General features: G+C 43.8%; 2 protein-coding genes across 2 annotated transcripts in view; one reads left to right on the top strand and one right to left on the bottom strand.

Moving 5' to 3' along the window:
* LOC119411725 (nuclear receptor coactivator 3) overlaps positions 1–18,298 on the bottom strand; it is a 27,558-nt gene extending 9,260 nt beyond the window's left edge. The window contains exons 1-12 of the mRNA XM_037678643.1: positions 18,229–18,298; positions 12,105–12,209; positions 11,736–11,896; positions 7,196–7,296; positions 6,853–7,027; positions 6,582–6,773; positions 6,323–6,409; positions 4,377–4,517; positions 2,406–2,553; positions 1,771–2,303; positions 709–1,667; positions 480–603 (exon numbers count right to left, since the gene is read on the bottom strand). Of these exons, the coding sequence (XP_037534571.1) occupies positions 480–603; positions 709–1,667; positions 1,771–2,303; positions 2,406–2,553; positions 4,377–4,517; positions 6,323–6,409; positions 6,582–6,773; positions 6,853–7,027; positions 7,196–7,296; positions 11,736–11,896; positions 12,105–12,190 (2,707 nt within the window). The 5' untranslated portion in view covers positions 12,191–12,209; positions 18,229–18,298. The remainder of the gene's footprint in view (positions 1–479; positions 604–708; positions 1,668–1,770; positions 2,304–2,405; positions 2,554–4,376; positions 4,518–6,322; positions 6,410–6,581; positions 6,774–6,852; positions 7,028–7,195; positions 7,297–11,735; positions 11,897–12,104; positions 12,210–18,228) is intronic.
* Positions 12,765–14,515, top strand: LOC119411726. The gene is made up of 2 exons (XM_037678644.1): positions 12,765–13,488; positions 13,964–14,515. Exons 1-2 carry the CDS (start codon positions 12,973–12,975, stop codon positions 14,435–14,437), a joined length of 990 nt encoding a protein of 329 aa, XP_037534572.1. The 5' UTR covers positions 12,765–12,972; the 3' UTR covers positions 14,438–14,515.
* Positions 18,299–19,047: the final 749 nt, after the last annotated feature.

The raw sequence follows: 19,047 nt of genomic DNA, 5'->3' as shown, positions 1-19,047 counted from the left end.
TTTTTTTGAATGTCCAGAGGACCAGATTTAACTTTTTTAGATTTTTCTACCTGGATTATTGAGCATGCATCAGGATATTTAAGTAGGAAACTTAATTCTTCAACAATTAAGAGAACTCACATCAGCCTGCAGAGTTCAGCATTTTCATTTTTATAAAATTGTTAAAAATTATATATTTTTTCTTCCTTTACTTGAATCTGGTCTTTTCTTTTGTATTAAAATGTAAAAATATCAACAAATGTTATCAATATTACAACATTTTTTGTTTTATACTATCACCCCTACTGGCCAGTAAAGCCATCTCCAACAAACCTGTAGTGGCCACCAGTTGACAGTACACAGTTGTAGCAGGTTTTGTGGCTCCGAACATCATAATTAAGCAAAGTGGCAAAAATCTCTTTTTATTGCAAAGGTTGCAGACCCCTGGAGTTGACAAACCTCTGTGCTAAAGATATGTTCAGTGAAGCTAAAGATCTTACCATGTAAACTGTCAGGAATAGTTCCCTGCTTGTTTCCCGTTTCTTTTCCAACTCTAGAGTCTGGTTTAGGAAAGAAGCTTGGGTTGTTTTCTCTGACACCCAGGATGGTCTCCAGTGTCTCCGCCTGAAGCACAAACAAAAGAGTCACTCAAAAACAACATCTGTGCAGATGTTTTTAATTATCATGGCTTATTTGGGTGAGAAAAATAAATCTGAGCAGGATTTCTACCTCATCAGACGGCTCCAGCTTCACCTTGCTATCCATGCAGTGGGGGTCGGAGCTGGTGACTCCCTCCACCTGAGCTACCCTACTATCCCAATTCTCCAGCTTGGGCTTCACATCGCCTACATCTTTAGAGTCATCTTTGGTGAGGAGATAATGAAGGTGGGCGTGAGGTTTCTCTTTCTTGGGGCTGTTCTGCTCCTTCTTACATTCAGATCCCTTAGGCCCTCCGGAGGACACGGGCTCCGGAGGGCCTGAATCCAAGCTGCTTTTCCCGGTGGCCTCCGCTGTGATGCGAGCTACGTCATCAGGAGTGTTCCCGTTCTGCAGGAGCTTGTGGAGGATTTTGTGCTTCTCCTGCAGGGACTGGCTTGTTAAATGTCCAGAACTACCAGAAGATAACACAGCGCCGTGACTCCCACTTGTGGAAGAGGACACTCCGGTGGAGGAAGAGGAGGGACTGGTGACTCCAGCTGCTCCATCTTTAGCATCAGGTGTGGTAGGAGGCGCAGAGCTTGGTGTTTGGCTGGGTGGCACAATCTCATCTGTGGGGGATGTGAGGAGCTGCAGAAGCTTCCTGTTGCACTTGTCAGAGACCCGTTGGTTGAGTTCTGCCCCACCAAGGCATGCCTGGCTGTCTGGCTTGTCCATAGGGCCCTCGTTTGTGGGGGTCTGCGGGTGCTGCTGTGACGGCTGGTCTGTGGCAGCCCCCAGTGAGCTGCCAGGGCTCTTGCACTCGGAGTAAGGGGGTAGACCTGCTTTGCAGGGTCCCCCTGCTGGCTGATTGGTGGAGTTGATGCTTGGGGAGCTGTCAGGCTTGTGAGGAGGAGGAGATGTGAGAGGAGCAGGCATTGGATTCCCAACTCCTTCACTGATGGCTTGGAGGGCATTCAATGAGCTGCTGGAGAAAGTAGGTCCCCCTGCTCCACCTCCAGAGTGAGTGGAGCTCATGGGAGAGCTCATGCCTGCAAAACATAATTAACAGAGGAAAAAATGGTAAGCAATGCAATTTAAGTTCTACTAAACCTGCATTTTAAATACTTTGTAGTTCCTAAGTTTTGACTGTACCTCCTGGAGAGAATGGACTGGCTCCTGTCTTGGGGCTTCCTCGAACTCTTGGTGAACCCATGACATTGTGTGGAGGACCACTAATCCCCGGACTGGCTTGAGGAGGGCTGGTCATTCCCATCCCATACGCTCCGCTTCCTCCTCCATGAAACTGACCCATCTGCTGCTGCTGCTGCTGTTGGTGCATCCCATGATGGCCCATCTGATTCATGGATCCCATTTGGTTCATCGAGTTCATCGGATGCATGGGATTCATCTGATTCATCTGACCCATGTTGTTCATCTGGTGCATGGAGTTCATTTGATTCATCTGATGCATATGATTCATTTGGTTCATGGGATTCATGCGGCCGCCTCCAGAGAAAGGAGGCACACCTCTCTGCATCATGTTGCTTTGTTCAGCCATGCCATAACCCCTGTTCATGCTCATGCTGCCTCCTGGGCCCATGTTCATCTGTGGGTTGGGGTTGTTCACACCCAGGCTTTGGGGCCTCAGGGCACCACTCTGGTTTCCACGATAACTATTGTGCTCCCTTAACAAAACAACAAAAACGTTCAGCGTTATAATTATGTTAAACAGTTACTAACCTTTAATAAAACCACATTCTCATTTGTTATCAATAACAAATGTTCACCTTTGTAGTAAGTGTGTAGACAGGAAGGAGTGTGGCTCGTTTGTGTTGGGATTCCTACAGAGGTCAGTCTTCGTCTGGGCTGTGATCGGAGTGCCGTCAGAGAGGGAGAAGCGGTAGAGTGGCGTCTCTGCATGGCCAGTATGGAAAGCTGGAACAGAAAAAAATGTAATAGATAATAGTCATACCTGCAACTAAAAGCTAATGTACAAACCAATGTTTTATTTAAAATATGGTCAGAACTGAGCATATGAGTCCACTACAATATTTAAAATTAGACAATCCAATTTTGTCTGCACACATAAAAAAATCATGTACAGCTGAGCAAGATCCTGGGTGGCAGGTCAAATGAACTGTTGTTCATCAAACCTGTGGGTGCAGGCTCTCATATAAACAAAGCCACAGAGCTGATGTTGATCAATACTGAACAAATTAAGGAGTGGAACAGTGTGAAAGAACATGATGCAACATTTTTAAATTTTCCCAGGGGACACACATCTTCCTCCTTATCCTAGTTTTTCACTATAAATCAATATTAACACTGGTTTGTTCCAGAGCAGCGACAAAGATTATATTTGTATGAAGAATCAACAATGTGTTTACTGCTTTACCACAACAAATCAGACAGTTTATGTTACTATTGTTCCAGTTTGTTACAGACAGTTGTGCTTAATGAACTCTGAGTTTGGTAGAGATTTCTGTTTAGCTTAAAGCTTTGCTGATTAGAATGCTACTTATCTGCAAAAAACAGTGAGTAAAACCCTAATTTGAAGCTGTTTATTTTTTATCTTGCAAGTTATATTTACCAAACCAAAGAAAGAAAAACATATCGCGTGCAAGATCTGATGTCTGATCAAATCCAATTATTGGTGTACAGTGGTCCCTCGCTACTTTGTGGTTCATATATCATCGACTCGCTCTATCGCGGTTTTTCATAGTAAGACTGGACATGACTCACAACTGGCTGATTGATGGATGAGCCACACGATCGGCATGGAATTTTTATTTAAAATAAATTATTTAAAATTATTTAGCACCTCCTGAACCTTTGTGCAGCACACACTGCAGGATACGTTTCCTGCTGCAGCTGATCAGCTGTTCTCCGTCAAGAGCGAAGTGGGCGTGGCCAAAATGGCTTGCGGGTGGCTGAGAGCAGCCGGAGGCAGGGAGCTGAAATCATGACTTTCTGTGCTCTTTTAGAGCGTTTACAGTTTAGAAACATTGTTTAAAATATTGCAAGAGTGTGGGAAGGGTTTAAAACACCTGTATATATATATATATATATATATATATATATATGGTAAATGGACTGTACTTATATAGCGCCTTTCTGTCTTATTTCAAGATACTCAAAGCGCTTTACACTACAATCTGTGTCCTCATTTACCCATTCATACAGCACTCTACATCTCTACAAAGCTAATTGAACAAATAATTCTAGAGACTAATCAGTGCTTTTAGATCACATTTATACACTGATGAGACACACATCAGAGGCTATGAGGGGTTCAATGTCTTGCCCAGGGACAATTCGGCATGTGACTGCTGGTGGATTCGAACGCCCAACTCTCGCATTGGAGGATGACTGCTCTAACCATTCAACCACAGCCGCCCCTATATATATATATATATATAAATATATATATATACATTTATATATACTAAAACAAACTACTACTTAACACTTGTAATACTTTGCGGTTTTTCACTTATCGCGAGTCTTCAGGGTACAGATCCACTGTGATGAACGAGGGACTGCTGTAACCTTTAATTTTAGTAGTAATAATAATAATAACACCATCGTCTGTGAATTATATTTTGTTTAAACTCCGGGACTATTATTTAGTTTGAAGCATTTAGTTTAAAAGCAAAAACACAAATGAAGCTGCAGTGCAGGTCTGTTGACATTAGGTAACACACGGCCTCTTGAGTAACTGATAGTAAGAAGAAGGTTTTTGTCTGAGAACTACACACCATCTTGATAGTGGCGTTTGAATGGCCATGACTGTCCATCACTTCTATTGAGGACCAACAAGCAGCGTCTGACCAAGTCCTCCCATCCTGGAAGCATGGTGGTGTGAAGAGAGCTCTGATGCTCAATTTCAATCAGTTTACCTGCAACAGAAGAAGTATAATTAATGCCACACAAAGGATGAGAGAACTTTGAGACTGGTGTAATATTCCTAATGCATCCTGACACGGCTCAACACGACGTCATACAAATTATTTGTTTAAGCATGAAAAACAAAAATGCCACCTGAAATGTATTTTCCAGATACAGATATTCTTTATTTGTCATTCACACCACATGTGGTACATGTAGTGGAGTGAAATTATGTACACAGGGTCCCAGTTACATTCAACAATAAAATGTAAAACAGTAATAAGATCTAAGATATGAACTAAGAAAAACATCAACTACAAAAATACACTAAGCACTAATAGCATAAAAACATTTTAAAGCACAAGTTTGACTAAGACATCTTCAAATGCTTGCAAACATTTCAGAATGAGATGCACAACTTTAGGTTTGTTGGGCAAAGAAAAACATTTACGGTAGATAATTTTCATGTGACAGTATAAATGAAATATCTTTAGTAAGATTTTTTTTGAGACTGCCCTTGGAAGTCTTGACTGTGCAGCACTGCTGAATAAAGAGTTGTAGCACCACAAAACACCGATCAAAGCTAAACCTCCCTGATGACCATTTTAAGTTATAAATGTGTTATTTTATGGGGGTTTTTTCCAGTCGATCTACAGATTACCTAAACATTTATTTTGACTTCCCAAGCTCACCATTACTTCCACAGTGCTTAGTGATGACATTTTACAGGATTATCCTTACTTTTTCAAACCCTCCCTGTGGTGTAAGTCATCCTCAGCTGTCATATCCTCTGTTGTTAAAATGAGCCATCAGATCTCATAACACAAACAGAAGTGTCAGAAAATTCATCAATGCTGCGAGCTGTCATAAGCTGTCTCACATGTCCTCACGCTTTGAATACAGTAAAAGTTCATATATTTTAGGTGCCCCAATTTTAAAGCCTTTAAATTATGAAGCATTTACCAAGATAATTATTTTCATCCATCCATCCATTATCTTCTGCTTATCCGGGGTCGGGTCGCAGGGGTAGCAGCCTAAGTAGGGAGGCCCAGACTTCCCTCTCCCCAGCCACTTGGTCCAGCTCTTCCGGGGGAATCCTGAGGCGTTCCCAGGCCAGCCGAGAAACATAGTCCCTCCAGCGTGTCCTGGGTCTTCCTCTGGGTCTCCTCCCGGTGGGATGTGTCCGGAACACCTCACCAGGGAGGCGTCCAGGAGGCATCTTAAACAGATGCCCGAGCCACCTCAACTGGCTCCTCTCGACGTGGAGAAGCAGTGGTTCTACTCTGAGTCCCTCCCGGATGATCGAGCTTCTCACCCTGTCTCTAAGGGAGAGCCCAAACACCCTGCCGAGAAAACTCATTTTGGCCGCTTGTATCCGAGATCTCGTTCTTTCGGTCACAACCCAAAGCTCATGGCGGGCATTTACCCATGGAGCTCGGCCAGGTACAGCCCGAAGAGGAGATGTGGGTCCCCCTTCCCATGGACTCACCAACTGTGGGAGGGGCCAAAGGGGTCAGGTGCAATGTGGGATGGGTGGTGGCCGAGGGCGGGGACCCTGGCTGTCTGATCCTTGGCTACAGAAGCTGGCTATTGGGACGTGGAATGTCACCTCACTGGTGGGGAAGGAGCCTGAGCTGGTGTGTGAGGTTGAGAGGTTCCGGCTAGAAATAGTCAGACTCACCTATACGCATGGCTCTGGCTCTGGCTCTAGTTTTTTTGTAATAATTTTCAAATTACAAAAAATCTATGAAACTTGCCCTGAGGCGCTTCAGTTTTTATGCAACTGAAGTTTAACACAACACGAGGTGATGCCTACCTGTGAGCTCATGACGAGTGCTGAACCGCTCCATCCTCTCTCCTGCAGTGATGCGTCGTGCCACACAGATCATACATGACTGTAAATCTGAATAAATAACACAATGTTAATATTTTGTATTCGGTGCGATTTGGAAAATGTAAGCCCACTACTTTGAGAAAAACATAGCAACGGTTAAAATTACTTTAAAAACAAAAAAACAAAAGTACATGTACATCCATGTACAAATACACTTAAAGCTAGGAACAGTAACTTTTACCGTCTCCCTCCTCCATCATGGCTCGGGGCTGGGTGAGGGCGAAACACTGCATGGTCTCATAGCGCCGGCCTCCCGGTCTTTCTTCAGACAACCCGTGACTTTGACCATGAACAAGGTTCACCAGCATACGACAGTTGAAGGTGTGGCTTTTCTGTCGGGGCACGTCTCCCCCCCACGGTGCCCCGTTTCGTGCTTTAAAGAAAATTAAAGACAAAGTGAACATAACCTCGACGGATCAGGGACGTAAGGTAATAACTGTTAGGTGTCTAACCATTAGACTTGGGCAGATTCTTGTGGAACTCTTCTCGGTCTTCCTCGTGGATAATATTGTATACGATGGTGTTGATGAGCTCCTCCTGCTTGTACTGTAGATACTGCGTCACGTTGTCTGACACGAACACAATGCTGCCCTCCCGATTCACCACAAACAGAAAGCCATCCAGTGCCTACAAACAACAACAAACAGTTGAACTGGGTGGAAACCTTTAAATATAAGATTTGAGATACAACACAATTGCCACTCAGAGTTAGTTAAAAGACATATTTATCAACATGTAGAGCAAGAAGAGTGAGGCAGCAGCTGGGTCTGTTGCCTCAGAGTGATCGTTGCTGACCTGTAGGAGCAGCGGCCCCAGATGGTCCTTGTCAATGACCCCTTGACCAGTGGAAGACACATCTGCCTTCTGCACATCGTCATCATTGCAAGAGTTCTTTCCTGAAAATATTAAGCACAATGCACTATTATTAGAGTTATAATTGTGCAAGTTTGCATTTGAACAATCTCACCCCCCCACATATTTCCAATACAAAACAGATTTTAATTATTTAACTCAACAAGTCAGAGTCAGAGTCAGAGTCAGAGTTTCTTTATTGTCATTCGCACCTCATGTGGTACATGTGGTGGAGCGAAATTATGTACACAGGGTCCCAGTTACATCCAACAATAAAATGTATAAGAAAAACAGTAATAACATCTAAGATATGAACTAAGAAAAACATCAACTAAATATACACTAAGCACTCATAACATAAAACATTGAACATCAGCACAAACATGAACATGAGTCTGTGAGCAGATGTGCACGCATGAACACATCAACATTGAAACAGATCAGCAGCAACATGAAACAGATCAGCAGCAACATGATATGGTTTTTCACAGTGATTATTCTAGTTAGAGATTCATGAGTCTAACAGCCTCAGGGTAGAAGCTGTTCCTCAGTCTAGTGGTTCTACACTTAATGCTCCTTAACCTCCTTCCTGAGGGGAGTGGGGCAAAAAGTGTGTGTGCTGGGTGGGTGGGGTCCTTCATGATGCAGGTGGCCCTCTTCCTGCATCTGGAGGTGTAGATGTCTGTGATGGTGGGGAGACTGACTCCAACAGATTTCTGTGCAGCCTTCACCACTCTCTGCAAAGCTTTTCTTTCTGCAGCTGTGCAGCCTCCATGCCACACGTTGATGCTGGAGCACAGGATGCTCTCCACTGCACACCTGTAGAAGGAGGTGAGGACTGAGCTTCCCAGACCAGCTCGCCTCAGCCGTCTGAGGAAGTAGAGTCTCTGATGAGCTTTCTTGATCAGGCTGGTGGTGTTGTTGCTCCAGCTGAGGTTGTCATTCATGTGTACACCCAAGTACTTGTAGCTGGAGACGACTTCCACCGCAGATCCTCTTATGTTCAGGGGGGTGTAGGTGTTTTTGTTCCTTCTGAAGTCCACAATCATCTCCTTTGTCTTCTTCACATTGATGTGAAGGTTATTCTCTCTGCACCAGCTCTCCAGGTGTTCCACCTCCTGCCTGTAGCTGGACTCATCATTGTTTGTGATGCATCCCACCACCGCTGTATCATCTGCAAACTTTACAATGTGACAGCCTGGATGGGTAGCTGCACAATCATATGTGAGCAGAGTAAACAGGAGGGGGCTCAACACACATCCCTGAGGAGAGCCAGTGCTGAGGGTTATGGTGGAGGAGGAGAGGTTGTGGATCCTCACTAACTGTGGTCTGTTTGTTAAAAAGTCTAGTACCCAGTTGCAAATGGAGGGGCTTAGTCCTAGTGTGGATAGTTTGTCCATCAGGGTTTGGGGGATCATGGTGTTGAAGGCGGATGTGAAGTCCACAAAGAGCATACGGACGTAAGAGTTTTTCTGCTCCAGGTGGTTGAGTGCAGTGTGGACCACAGAGGAGATTGCATCCTCTGTTGATCGGTTCTCACGGTATGCGTACTGATGAGGGTCCTCGTTGATGTTGATGGTTGTTTTGATGTGAGTCATGATCAGTTTTTCGAAGCATTTAGCGACTATCGGGGTGAGGGCCACTGGCCGATAGTCATTCAGACCAGTCACTGTAGAGCTTTTTGGGACTGGGATGATGGTGGCAGTCTTCAGGCAGGTGGGAACTGTCTCCAGGGTAAGTGAGGTGTTAAAGATGTCTGCCAGCACCTCACAGAGCTGATCAGCACATTCCTTCAACACTTTTCCGGGGATGTTGTCTGGGCCAGTTGCCTTGTGCGGATTAATCCTCCTGAAGGTACTCCTTACTTCTGCTGAGGTCACGCTGAGATGCTCTTCATCCGGTGGTGAGGTGAGTCTGGTGCTGGGTGGTCTGTTCGGGTCTTCAAAGCGTGCATAGAACTTGTTGAGGGCATCAGGCAGAGATGGGTCTTTGGGACATTGTTCACTCCTTCCTTTATAATCTGTTATGCACTTAATGCCCCTCCACATGCTCCGAGGGTCTTGTGAGATGAATTGACCCTCGATCCTCTTTGCATATGTGGCCTTGGCCCTCTTAATACCAGCAACCAGCTCTTTTCTTGTCCTACTCAGCTCCTCTGAGTTTCCAGACCTGAAGGCAGTGTTCCTGGCTTCCAGCAGGGTACGCACCTCTGCATTCAGCCAAGGTTTTCTGTTTGGGTAGCTTTTAACATATCTGATAGTGGAGACTGTGTCAGTACATGTACTAATGTAACCCAGTACTGAGGATGTGTATTGGTCAAGATCAAGCGAACCTCCATTTTCAGCAGCTTCTCTGAAAACCTGCCAGTCTGTTCGATCAAAACAATCTCTCAGTATGGGGCCACTGTCCTGGATCCAACATTTAACTTTCTTTTGTACCGGTCTGGAGCGTCTCAGCGGGGGCATGTAAGCAGGAGCCAGGAAGATTGAGATGTGGTCTGACAGTCCTAGGTGGGGGCGGGGTTCGGCTTTGTATGCATCTTTTACGTTCGTGTAAACACGGTCCAGCGTGCGGTCTCCACGTGTTGGAATCGTCACATGCTGATAAAAGCTTGGGAGACAGTCCTTTAGATTCACGTGGTTAAAGTCTCCGGCTACAACGTAAAGAGCCTCGGGGTGTTTGTTCTGCAGCGAGCTGATGATATCATGTAGCTCCTGTAGTGATTCATTAGCATTAGCGTCCGGAGGAATGTAAACAACTGTGATAAAAGTCACTGTGAACTCGCGGGGTAGATAATGTGGCCGACATTTCACTGTTATTTGCTCCAAAGCCTTCGAGCATGAGCTATTTACAACAGTACAGTTCGTGGACCAACTTTTACTCACGTAAATGCACACTCCGCCCCCCCGTGATTTCCCCGTTAGCTCGCTGCAGCGGTCCGCTCGAAAAAAAAGTCTGTCATCCAGCTGGAAGACTGAGTCCGGCGTTTCACTTGTAATCCACGTTTCTGTGAGGCAAAGCACTGCACACTTCTTCATCTCTTCTGAGGCGCCCGCTCTCAGACGAAGTAAATCCACCTTGTTGTCCAACGAGCGGACATTCGACAGAAAGAGAGACGGCATGGGGAGTTTACCGGCTTTAGCGTTAGCTCGTAGCCTCACCATAACCCCCGCCCGGCATCCTCTCCTCTTAAGCCGGGAGCAGCGCTTCCTCTTCTGCCCGCTGGAACGCCTCTGCTGCAGCTTCCAGGTAGATGACTTTAAGATCTGCATTCTGCCGAGCGTAGCTTTGAGTTTGTTGCTGATTTCTGCTATATTTCGTGGCAAATCCGCTCCTATTCTCATCAGTTCGGTTCGGCTATAGTTCACACGCATAAATCGCGCAGAGTCAGGCACAGAGTCAATATCAAAACTTCTAAAAACTGGGATGGTACCGGGAGCCTGTGAAGCTGCAACTGCTCTGAGCGCGGCCATCTTGGCGTAGTACAGTCAACTTCAGAATTCTTAGATGACAGATTTTTAAAATTTATTAAAATGTGTATTTTTTTGTATTTTCTTTTGGTAATTATTTAAAATAAGTCGTGCTTCTCTTGCCTCCCAAGCTCTTACAGTTTAAATACTTGAACAGGCCACCAGATGGAAGCACAAGTGCTGGCTGCATGTCTGGCATGCCTTTCTATTTTAAAACCATCATATGTCTGAGGCTTTGATAGATACCACTCAATATAGAAGGGTCATCTGCAGAGCGAGGCTCTCCACAAGATGAGGAGCAGAACAACACATTTCAAAACAAGGCCTGTTTAAGCAAGCAGAGATGAGGAGGCTGATAAAATAAGAGCACACAAAACAAACTAAGCAAGAGTATGTCAAAGACACAAACTTCATCATCCTCAACCTGTAACTATGGTAACCTGGCTGCAAAACACAACGAGCCTCTGAGTAGATCCCAATAAGGTCGCTGTATTAGCTTCATTAGCCTCTAATCTTAAACAAGGCTTAAAAACAGGTAAACAAATACATCTGCTTTTATGCTTTTAATTAATTTAAACCCTCACAACGATAGATGAATGACCCAGGGACGTGAGCAACACTCAAGTCTGATGTTTGAGCCTCCCGAGTCGTTAGCCTCTCAGAGAGAAGCAGAGTTTGGCCCTAACAGACGCAGACTGTCACCAACAGCCTCGAGCCATGACCACCAACGATTGGTTTCAATTACTGGTGTTCATTTACTCCAGGCAATAGAAAGAGCCAAACTGGCTGTTGCTCTGAAACATCCTGGCCATCAACCAAACACTCCACTTCATCACTGGCATCGTCTGTCCCAAAGCAGGGTACTTGATGAATCCAACTTAATTGGCTGTTTACCTCTCCAACAAAATACAAAAATTAAAAGAAAAGAAGAATAAAATGCAAGTTGAACAGTTTGTATGTGGATTTCTTCTCCTGACCAGGGCTGTATGTGTGTGACTTGTCAGAGGAGATACCTTGCTCCTTGATTTGTCTGATCTGCCTCACAGTCTCCTTGAGAATAGCACATTTGTCAGGCTTGACGTTGAAGCTGTCAATGTTAGAGAGGTTAGCAGAGATGAGCTCAGCCAGTTCCTCGATGTACTTGCTCTCCTGCTCCCTCCGACGCTTGTCACACCTGCCGGGGAGCCAAAGGGGATTAGACATGTTGCCATGACGACATTCCTTCCCATGCACCATCCGTCCGTATAGAAAGCATTCAGAGAGTAGCAAATGCAATGACGTTTACATAAAGGGTTAGGGAAAGAGTAACCACAAAGTACAGTTATAGAGACCTGGACTGAAGGTACCAGCACACGGAGTCAATCAATAATATTAGCACTCACCCCAAACCTGGCGTGTCACAGGTGGAGAGTTTACGTTTGCGATCAGAGCTCAGTGGCCCTAACAAATTGTCTCCTACGCCACTCATCTTCAGCACGTATCAGCACCTGACGGTAAGCACAGCCGCATATGTAACACAATCACACTGAGGGTGATGTTATATGTGTGTTTAACTGTGGCAGAGTTTAATCAAGGTATATGTGTGGATTAAAGTATTCTTACATACAATTTTTTTCTGACAAATTCACTCAGAAATGTATGGCTATAAATCAAATTACTTTCATGTGAACAACACACTGTAGATTTCTACAGCCCTACAAAGCCAGACTATGCATCTAGTAAAGCAGCCTCTCTTTTCCTTCCTTGTTTGATGAGAGTGAAATCGCATCTGTTCCACTGCAAGGAGGGACTGATGATGATGTAGTGATCTGAAGCCTCGGGGGAGATGGGTCATCCTGCGTTCAGCCAGCCTACCCGCTTGAACGTAGCCATTCTTTCAGCAGCAGCAGCACACAAACACACACTGCTTATACAAACCGCTTCCAGGGGGCTTACATGCTCAGGCATGTTGCAGCACAATCTGCGTGAAAAAGAATGCTAGGAGCTGCTGTCCCACCAAGCAGGCTCTCTTTGGCCCTGTACACACGTAGCCTGGTGTTTGAAAAAACGAATATCCGCGCAAAAAAATATCGCCGTACATACATGTTCGGATAGAGAAAATGATCGTCTACATGAACCCGGTGATGTTCACCACAGAGCGTTGTAAAGAATATGCCCAACCCATAGGAGGCAGTGTAGTGCAAAGGTGAAACGTATATCAGCAAATCACAACCCTTCAAAGCAACCACAACTTCCTGTTAGTATTGAATCATGGCGCCTGGAGGTTCGTTTGTGTGGACAGACCGCGAGGTTGAACTACTATTAAATACCGTGTTGGAGTACAAAGTTAATAAAACTCAGGAAAATGTCGACTGGGAATCCTGTCAGAACAAGTATGTTGATATTTTAGCGGTTTTTTTAGAGCATTACCCAACGGGGTCCTCCGACGAGTTTCCCCATTCACATGCCGACATCACGCGCGGGAATTTAACAACAAAAATGAAAGCAGTCCGAGGTAAATATCGCCATGCTGTTGATACAGGACGCAGGAGTGGACACGGTCGAGTGGTTCTTCTGTACTTCGAACTGTGCGAACAAATCTGGGGTGGCTCTCCAGCTAGTACTACCATATCCTCCGGTATTGAAACAGCTGACCTGGATCATTCTTGGACCCTACCCTCACCATCCACATCTTCTTCCTCCACTACCATGGATGTAGCAGACACAGGGTCTGATAATGAAAGCAGTGTGGGTCCTACTTCAAAGGAGAGGAGAGACCTGCTTGATGTACGTATATTTTTCTGTCCATTCCTCATAAATAAAAGTACTTTTGCTGTAAATGTTCATCTGTTGGATGTACTATAATTCACGGAACAGGTTTGTTGAATTGTGTTGCTATTAAAAATACAGTTAAGGCAATATGTGTGTTAAAAATTATGCAAGAGTTGAGGTGTGTAGTGGAGGCTGGAATGTGATGTTTTTTATATTTTACTGTGTACGGGTTGCTGATTTATTTTTATTATTATTGCAAAAAAGAAATGACACCATCATGCTCTTACTCATCTCATATTATGTTAGGCCTACATATTCATTAGTTTGATGGGGTGGTGGGTACAAAATACACTTTAAGACATATAGCAAACATTGGATACGCTGTTATTACATATTGTTATGTAGAAGTGATGTGAAAAGTACAACATCAACATGATCCAGGTTTACTTTTTTATGTTTAATTGTGATGATTTTCATTTCTCTTTTGAAGGCAAAACTAAAAGGACACAGACACGACCGTCTGAGGAGAAAGCTGCCTGCTGAGACCCAGTGGCTGAATGCTCTTGAGGAAGACCAGCGTGTGAAAAAGAGACTGGTGGAAATCATTGAGACATCAGAACAAAAAGCATCCGAAAACTATTCAAAAATGTCCAATACACTGGAAAGACTTACCACATCGATTGTTGATGGGTTTTCTCTTCTGAAACAGGTCATTCATGCACCTGCACAACCACCACAGTACATGCCATATGAGCCAAGAGGTCCGATGTATTCGCACACAATGGCCCACCATTCTGTCCACCAAAACTCAGCAAATTACCCATACCCAAACAACTCCACTTCTGACAGAACACGTCAAAACACAAGACCAGGAAACACTATGAACACTGAAGCTGTGTTCCACACACCTGCTGAAGCCACTGACCAATTTTCATTCAGTCAGGCCCTTTTTAATGACCAGTAGAGTACTGTTTTATACATCGAAACAAGTCTGGTACAGTTAAGTATATACAAGTTCCACTTTTGCACAAGGTTGCACACATGTCAGGTTGTTAATCACAGTGTTATTTACTCTGACAGTGTTTTTTTTCTGTTTGCTATCTTTTTATACATACTGTGAAAAGCTTAAAATGTAGCAATTGCACAATACTTTAACTATTTACATTTTTGTTACGTGAATCTTTATAAGAGTGGTGATCTAGTCCAGTCCTTGGGAGCTACTGCTACTTAGATGTATTTCTCCAAAACACCACTATCAAATACATACTGATGATTGAAATCAGCTATTTCATACTGGTTTGTTGAAGAAAATGCAGCTGAAATGTACCTGTGGTAGCTCCCAAGTTATGGACTTGGGCATCACTGATTTAAAAGTGTACAGTAACTGTGCTGCTTTTCTCCCATGTTTAAAAAGCTTTATCTGTTGTAGATCTGTTATAATCTGATCTGTTCATAAATGAAACACAAAATAAGAACATGTTAAGTGTGTTCGTTTGAATAAATTGACAAACATTTTAAAAGCAAGTTTCTTTATGTGAATTTTTGTGAATATGACATTTATCAGTTACAAATACAGTCATGTTCATCAGAAAGTATTGGCAGCACTATTTAATACACTACAGGTCCAATTTTAAGAGAGAAAAGTAAAATCATTTCACTTAAAAGTCTGTCTAATGAGCTACAAACTATTATATAATGTATCTAAATCCTGGGTGGTAGCTTTTCATGCATTAATAGAATGAAATGCAATAACATTGCACAAAACAATTTAAAAATTCTCTAACATACATGGTGCTAACTATAACGTTTTTTTATGAAAAAACAACGCAGTCTGCTAAATAGTTCACAGGTTTTTGTGTTTATGGATCCAGACACTGAGTGAGGACTCTCCTGACCCGCTTTCCTTCTGCTGCCAAGCTGTCTCCTCTGACCACTGGCTGTGTGTCCGGTTGATTGTTCCTGTCATGTTGAATAGCTTCAGTTATTCTGTTTTCATCCACAGTGTCTTTTGATGCCTCACAAAAATTGTGCAACACAAAACATGCATATATAACAAATGGAAGATCGTTCATATTGATGTCCATGGCTCTCCTCAGGGCTCCAAATCGGGCTTTTAGTCTTCCAAATGCACATTCAATCACCATTCTAGCTCGGCACAACGAAAGTCCAAAGTACTGCTCCTGAACATTGCTTCCTCCGTTAGCATATTCTTTCATCAGGTAAGGTAGAAGTGGGTATGCAGGGTCACCCAGTATGTAAATGGGTATAGCGTCTTCGTTCTCCACAATTTGTCTTGGACAGGGGGGAATCTTCATGTTTTTCAGATTTGTGTTTATTGTGGAGTTAGCAAAAACTCTGGCATCATGCACACTCCCTGGCCATTTCACAACTACATCAATAAAGCTGTACTTGTAATCACAGGTGGCTTGTATGTTAAGAGAAAACCTCCCCTTCCTATTTAGGTACTCTGTAGAATTAGCTGATGGCTGCTTTATCTCCACATGAGTCCCATCCACAGCTCCAAGGCACTGAGGGAGACCATAAGCCTGCTCAAATCCCTCAACAAGTGCACGCACAGCAGTCTCTGTTGTTGGCATTTTTATGTAAGATGGTCCCAAGTACACAGTTATAGCCTTACACACCTCTCTAATTATGTTTGAGACTACTTGTCTTGATAAGCCAAATGCATTGGCCGTTTTACGCAGTCTTCCCTCGTCAGCCAAATAATATAGCGTGCATGCAACTTTTTTGACCACACAGACTGGAGATCGCATTACAGTACTCTTCCCTTGAATGTAAGGAAGGAGTAACTCCGAGAGCGACAGTAATGACGACCGTGACATTCTGAAGTTCTCACGCCATTCCTGTGGGAGAACAATTTCCTTCTCAAAGTTTTCCCACCAGCCAGCAGTGCGTCCAGGTCTGATCCAAAACCGGCGACGGCGACGCTGAATGGCGGTATTGTGCCTCCGTATCGGTAGGGATAGTTGCTGTAAAAGAGCTGAACGCCAAACGCTTTTTCTCCTTTGTAATTCCATCTGTTGGAGCAGTTGTGCTTGTAAAAACAAGCAAGCAAAAATTGCCTGAACCAGCGTTACAATTAGTACTTCCCTAAACGCAGTCATTTTCCCTCCGAATGAATGGGCAAACAAAAACAATTGTCGCACATGTGACGTCAGCGCCGCGCTGCACCATCTGTCGCAGACATAATGCGCATATCTCCGGTTCCGAAAGTCCACACGCAAACCCGAAAGAGGAGATTTCTCAAATCTCCACTTTGGTCGGAGTTTTTGTTATTATTCGTTTATAGTTACATCAACCGGAGTTCACGTGTGGATGAAAGGCCACACCGCATGATAAACTATTCGGTTTTCCTGATATCCGGCTACGTGTGTACAGGGCCTTTGTTGATCTCCTTAGGGCTGCAGGAGCAAAGAATACACGCAAGCTTGGACAGCTGCAAAATTATCCCAGCAAGCTTCCTGGTGTGCACCAATAACAGGCAAGAATCCTGCCACATTCTCTTTACTCTGCAGGCTCCATACATGGTTACATCTGTTCTTTCTCCCAATAAATTACCTATTTTACTCATAATGTCTTCAGACTACTCCTCCCCTTTATCAATCCCTCCTTCCTGACTTGAATGTAGCATCACTGAGCTGCTCGTTTTCTTGCTCTTGCACTGCCCTGTGTCTGATCCCTCAGAGTTCACAACAGAGGAAACCCTGTAGCCAGTTTCTAAGGTCACTGCTCTTTCCTATTCCCACCCAGAGAAGTGCACAAAGCTGCAGCATGAGGCTACACAACCAGATTGTTCAACTACTGCCTCATCCTGGACTTTTATGTCAACAGTGTGTGCACACAAAACGCTCAGAATGAGCTCATTCCAATGTGGAAAACTGTAGAATGGACGGGAGCCATTATGCAACTCATGCTCTGCAAATACAGGCTAGGACATGAAGCAGCGCGGTCGTTTAACATTGCTGCAAATACAAGAACATCAGCTCTCAGACATGCTCTCTAAGCTGTAAATCTGCAACGCATGCTTCTTGTCCGTCTACCTTTCAGCACCCTTCTCTCTAAATCTGCTTGTCGTGCTCTGGACATGACTCTCGCTGACCTCCCAATTCTCTTTCTTTCTCCCTGCATTCTGTCCGAAGGCTCACCTCTGCAGCAGTAGAGAAAAATGACATCAGCCCTCAGACACACTCACATCCTGAAACACACAGCAAAGCTCTGGCTGCTAGAAGCATTTCTGAGAACATTTTTTGGGTAGCTCTATGATTAGTTATAAATAAAAGAAATATTGCCTCCTTTAATAATAATTTTTGTCACGGTTATTTTGAACTGTTACAAAGCAATTCAGGTGTCATTGAATTTAAAAAGTGGCAACTCACAAGTTGTTGTGGCTTAGAAGTTCACACATGGGGCTTGCCTGCTGATATTGAACAACTACTAAAAGTTTGACGCTACTGCAGTTTGAAAACAGACGGCACGTGCAGGAAAACAGTGAGAAGCAGCCACTGAAACCACAGCTGAGTCTCTATACGTTGGACAGAATGCACGGACCAGAATCAGTTTCACCTGACGGTGTGAAACGTGCGATGCCGTCACACAAACATCAAGGAAACTTACAGCAGCGGCATGCCATGGTTTAAAACAAATATCGCCTGAATCCTTCATGAATCGCTCATCCGTGGTGAAAATAAAGATGTGTGTTTTAATTTGAATATTTAAATATGAAACGCTGCTCACCTTAGCCAGTACAAGCCACAGTCAAACTCCATTCAGGGCCTACGGCACGTCTCAGAGTCGTAACATCTCCTGAGAGCAGAAAGAAAAAAAACAGGGTCATGAACTGCAGTTCTCTGTAAATGTCTGGATGCCTCAACATATCTGCCTCCTATGAAAATAGCTTTAGCTCGTTATATATTTATCCTTTCTAAGATTCATGGGAAAAAGACTTTTCTAAAATTGCACAGGAAGTCAGAGCAGATAGCATCCTGTTTGCGTTTTCCCCTCGGCCTGTTCCACAGCGTCATCACTTCCCTTTCCTGGAAATGTGACCTCCCATCCGCACAATTTACATATTCTCTTTATCGGACTGGTTCCCTGTCACCCCAGGTCTTATCTTATATTATTTGCTACCGGTGAATGGGAGTTATTTGAAATGAACACACAAGCAAACAAACCAGGACATAGTTTCCATAAAATGTTACAAACTTAGGCTAAAATACATTTCATAAATGCAAATGTAAAATTTAAGGCCATTACTAAATATGGTAAACAAGAAGCATATCACCTTTTCTATATTGCTCATTTCAAATAAACGTAAACCTAAAGTCTGGTGACCATTCTATGAAACTAGTTCAATGAGTTGAAAATATCTCCTGTGTTTTTAGATGCAGATTCATGTGATTTTATTTTGTCCTTTGTTCAATCAGGAAAGTCTCCTTGAGATAAAGTATCTCTTCTTCTAGAGACTGCTGGTGTGTGTGATATGTGACGGGTAAAGCAGGGATTGAACCGCCAACCTTCAGTTTGGCAATCATCTGCTCATTTAAGTCACAGCCA

This window comes from Nematolebias whitei, chromosome 7 (assembly GCF_014905685.2).
Source record: "Nematolebias whitei isolate Nwh7 chromosome 7, NemWhi1, whole genome shotgun sequence".
NCBI classification, from domain to species: Eukaryota; Metazoa; Chordata; class Actinopteri; order Cyprinodontiformes; family Rivulidae; genus Nematolebias; species Nematolebias whitei.
The sequence above is the reverse complement of the archived record's forward strand: the minus strand, read 5'-3'. Positions and strand labels throughout refer to the sequence as shown.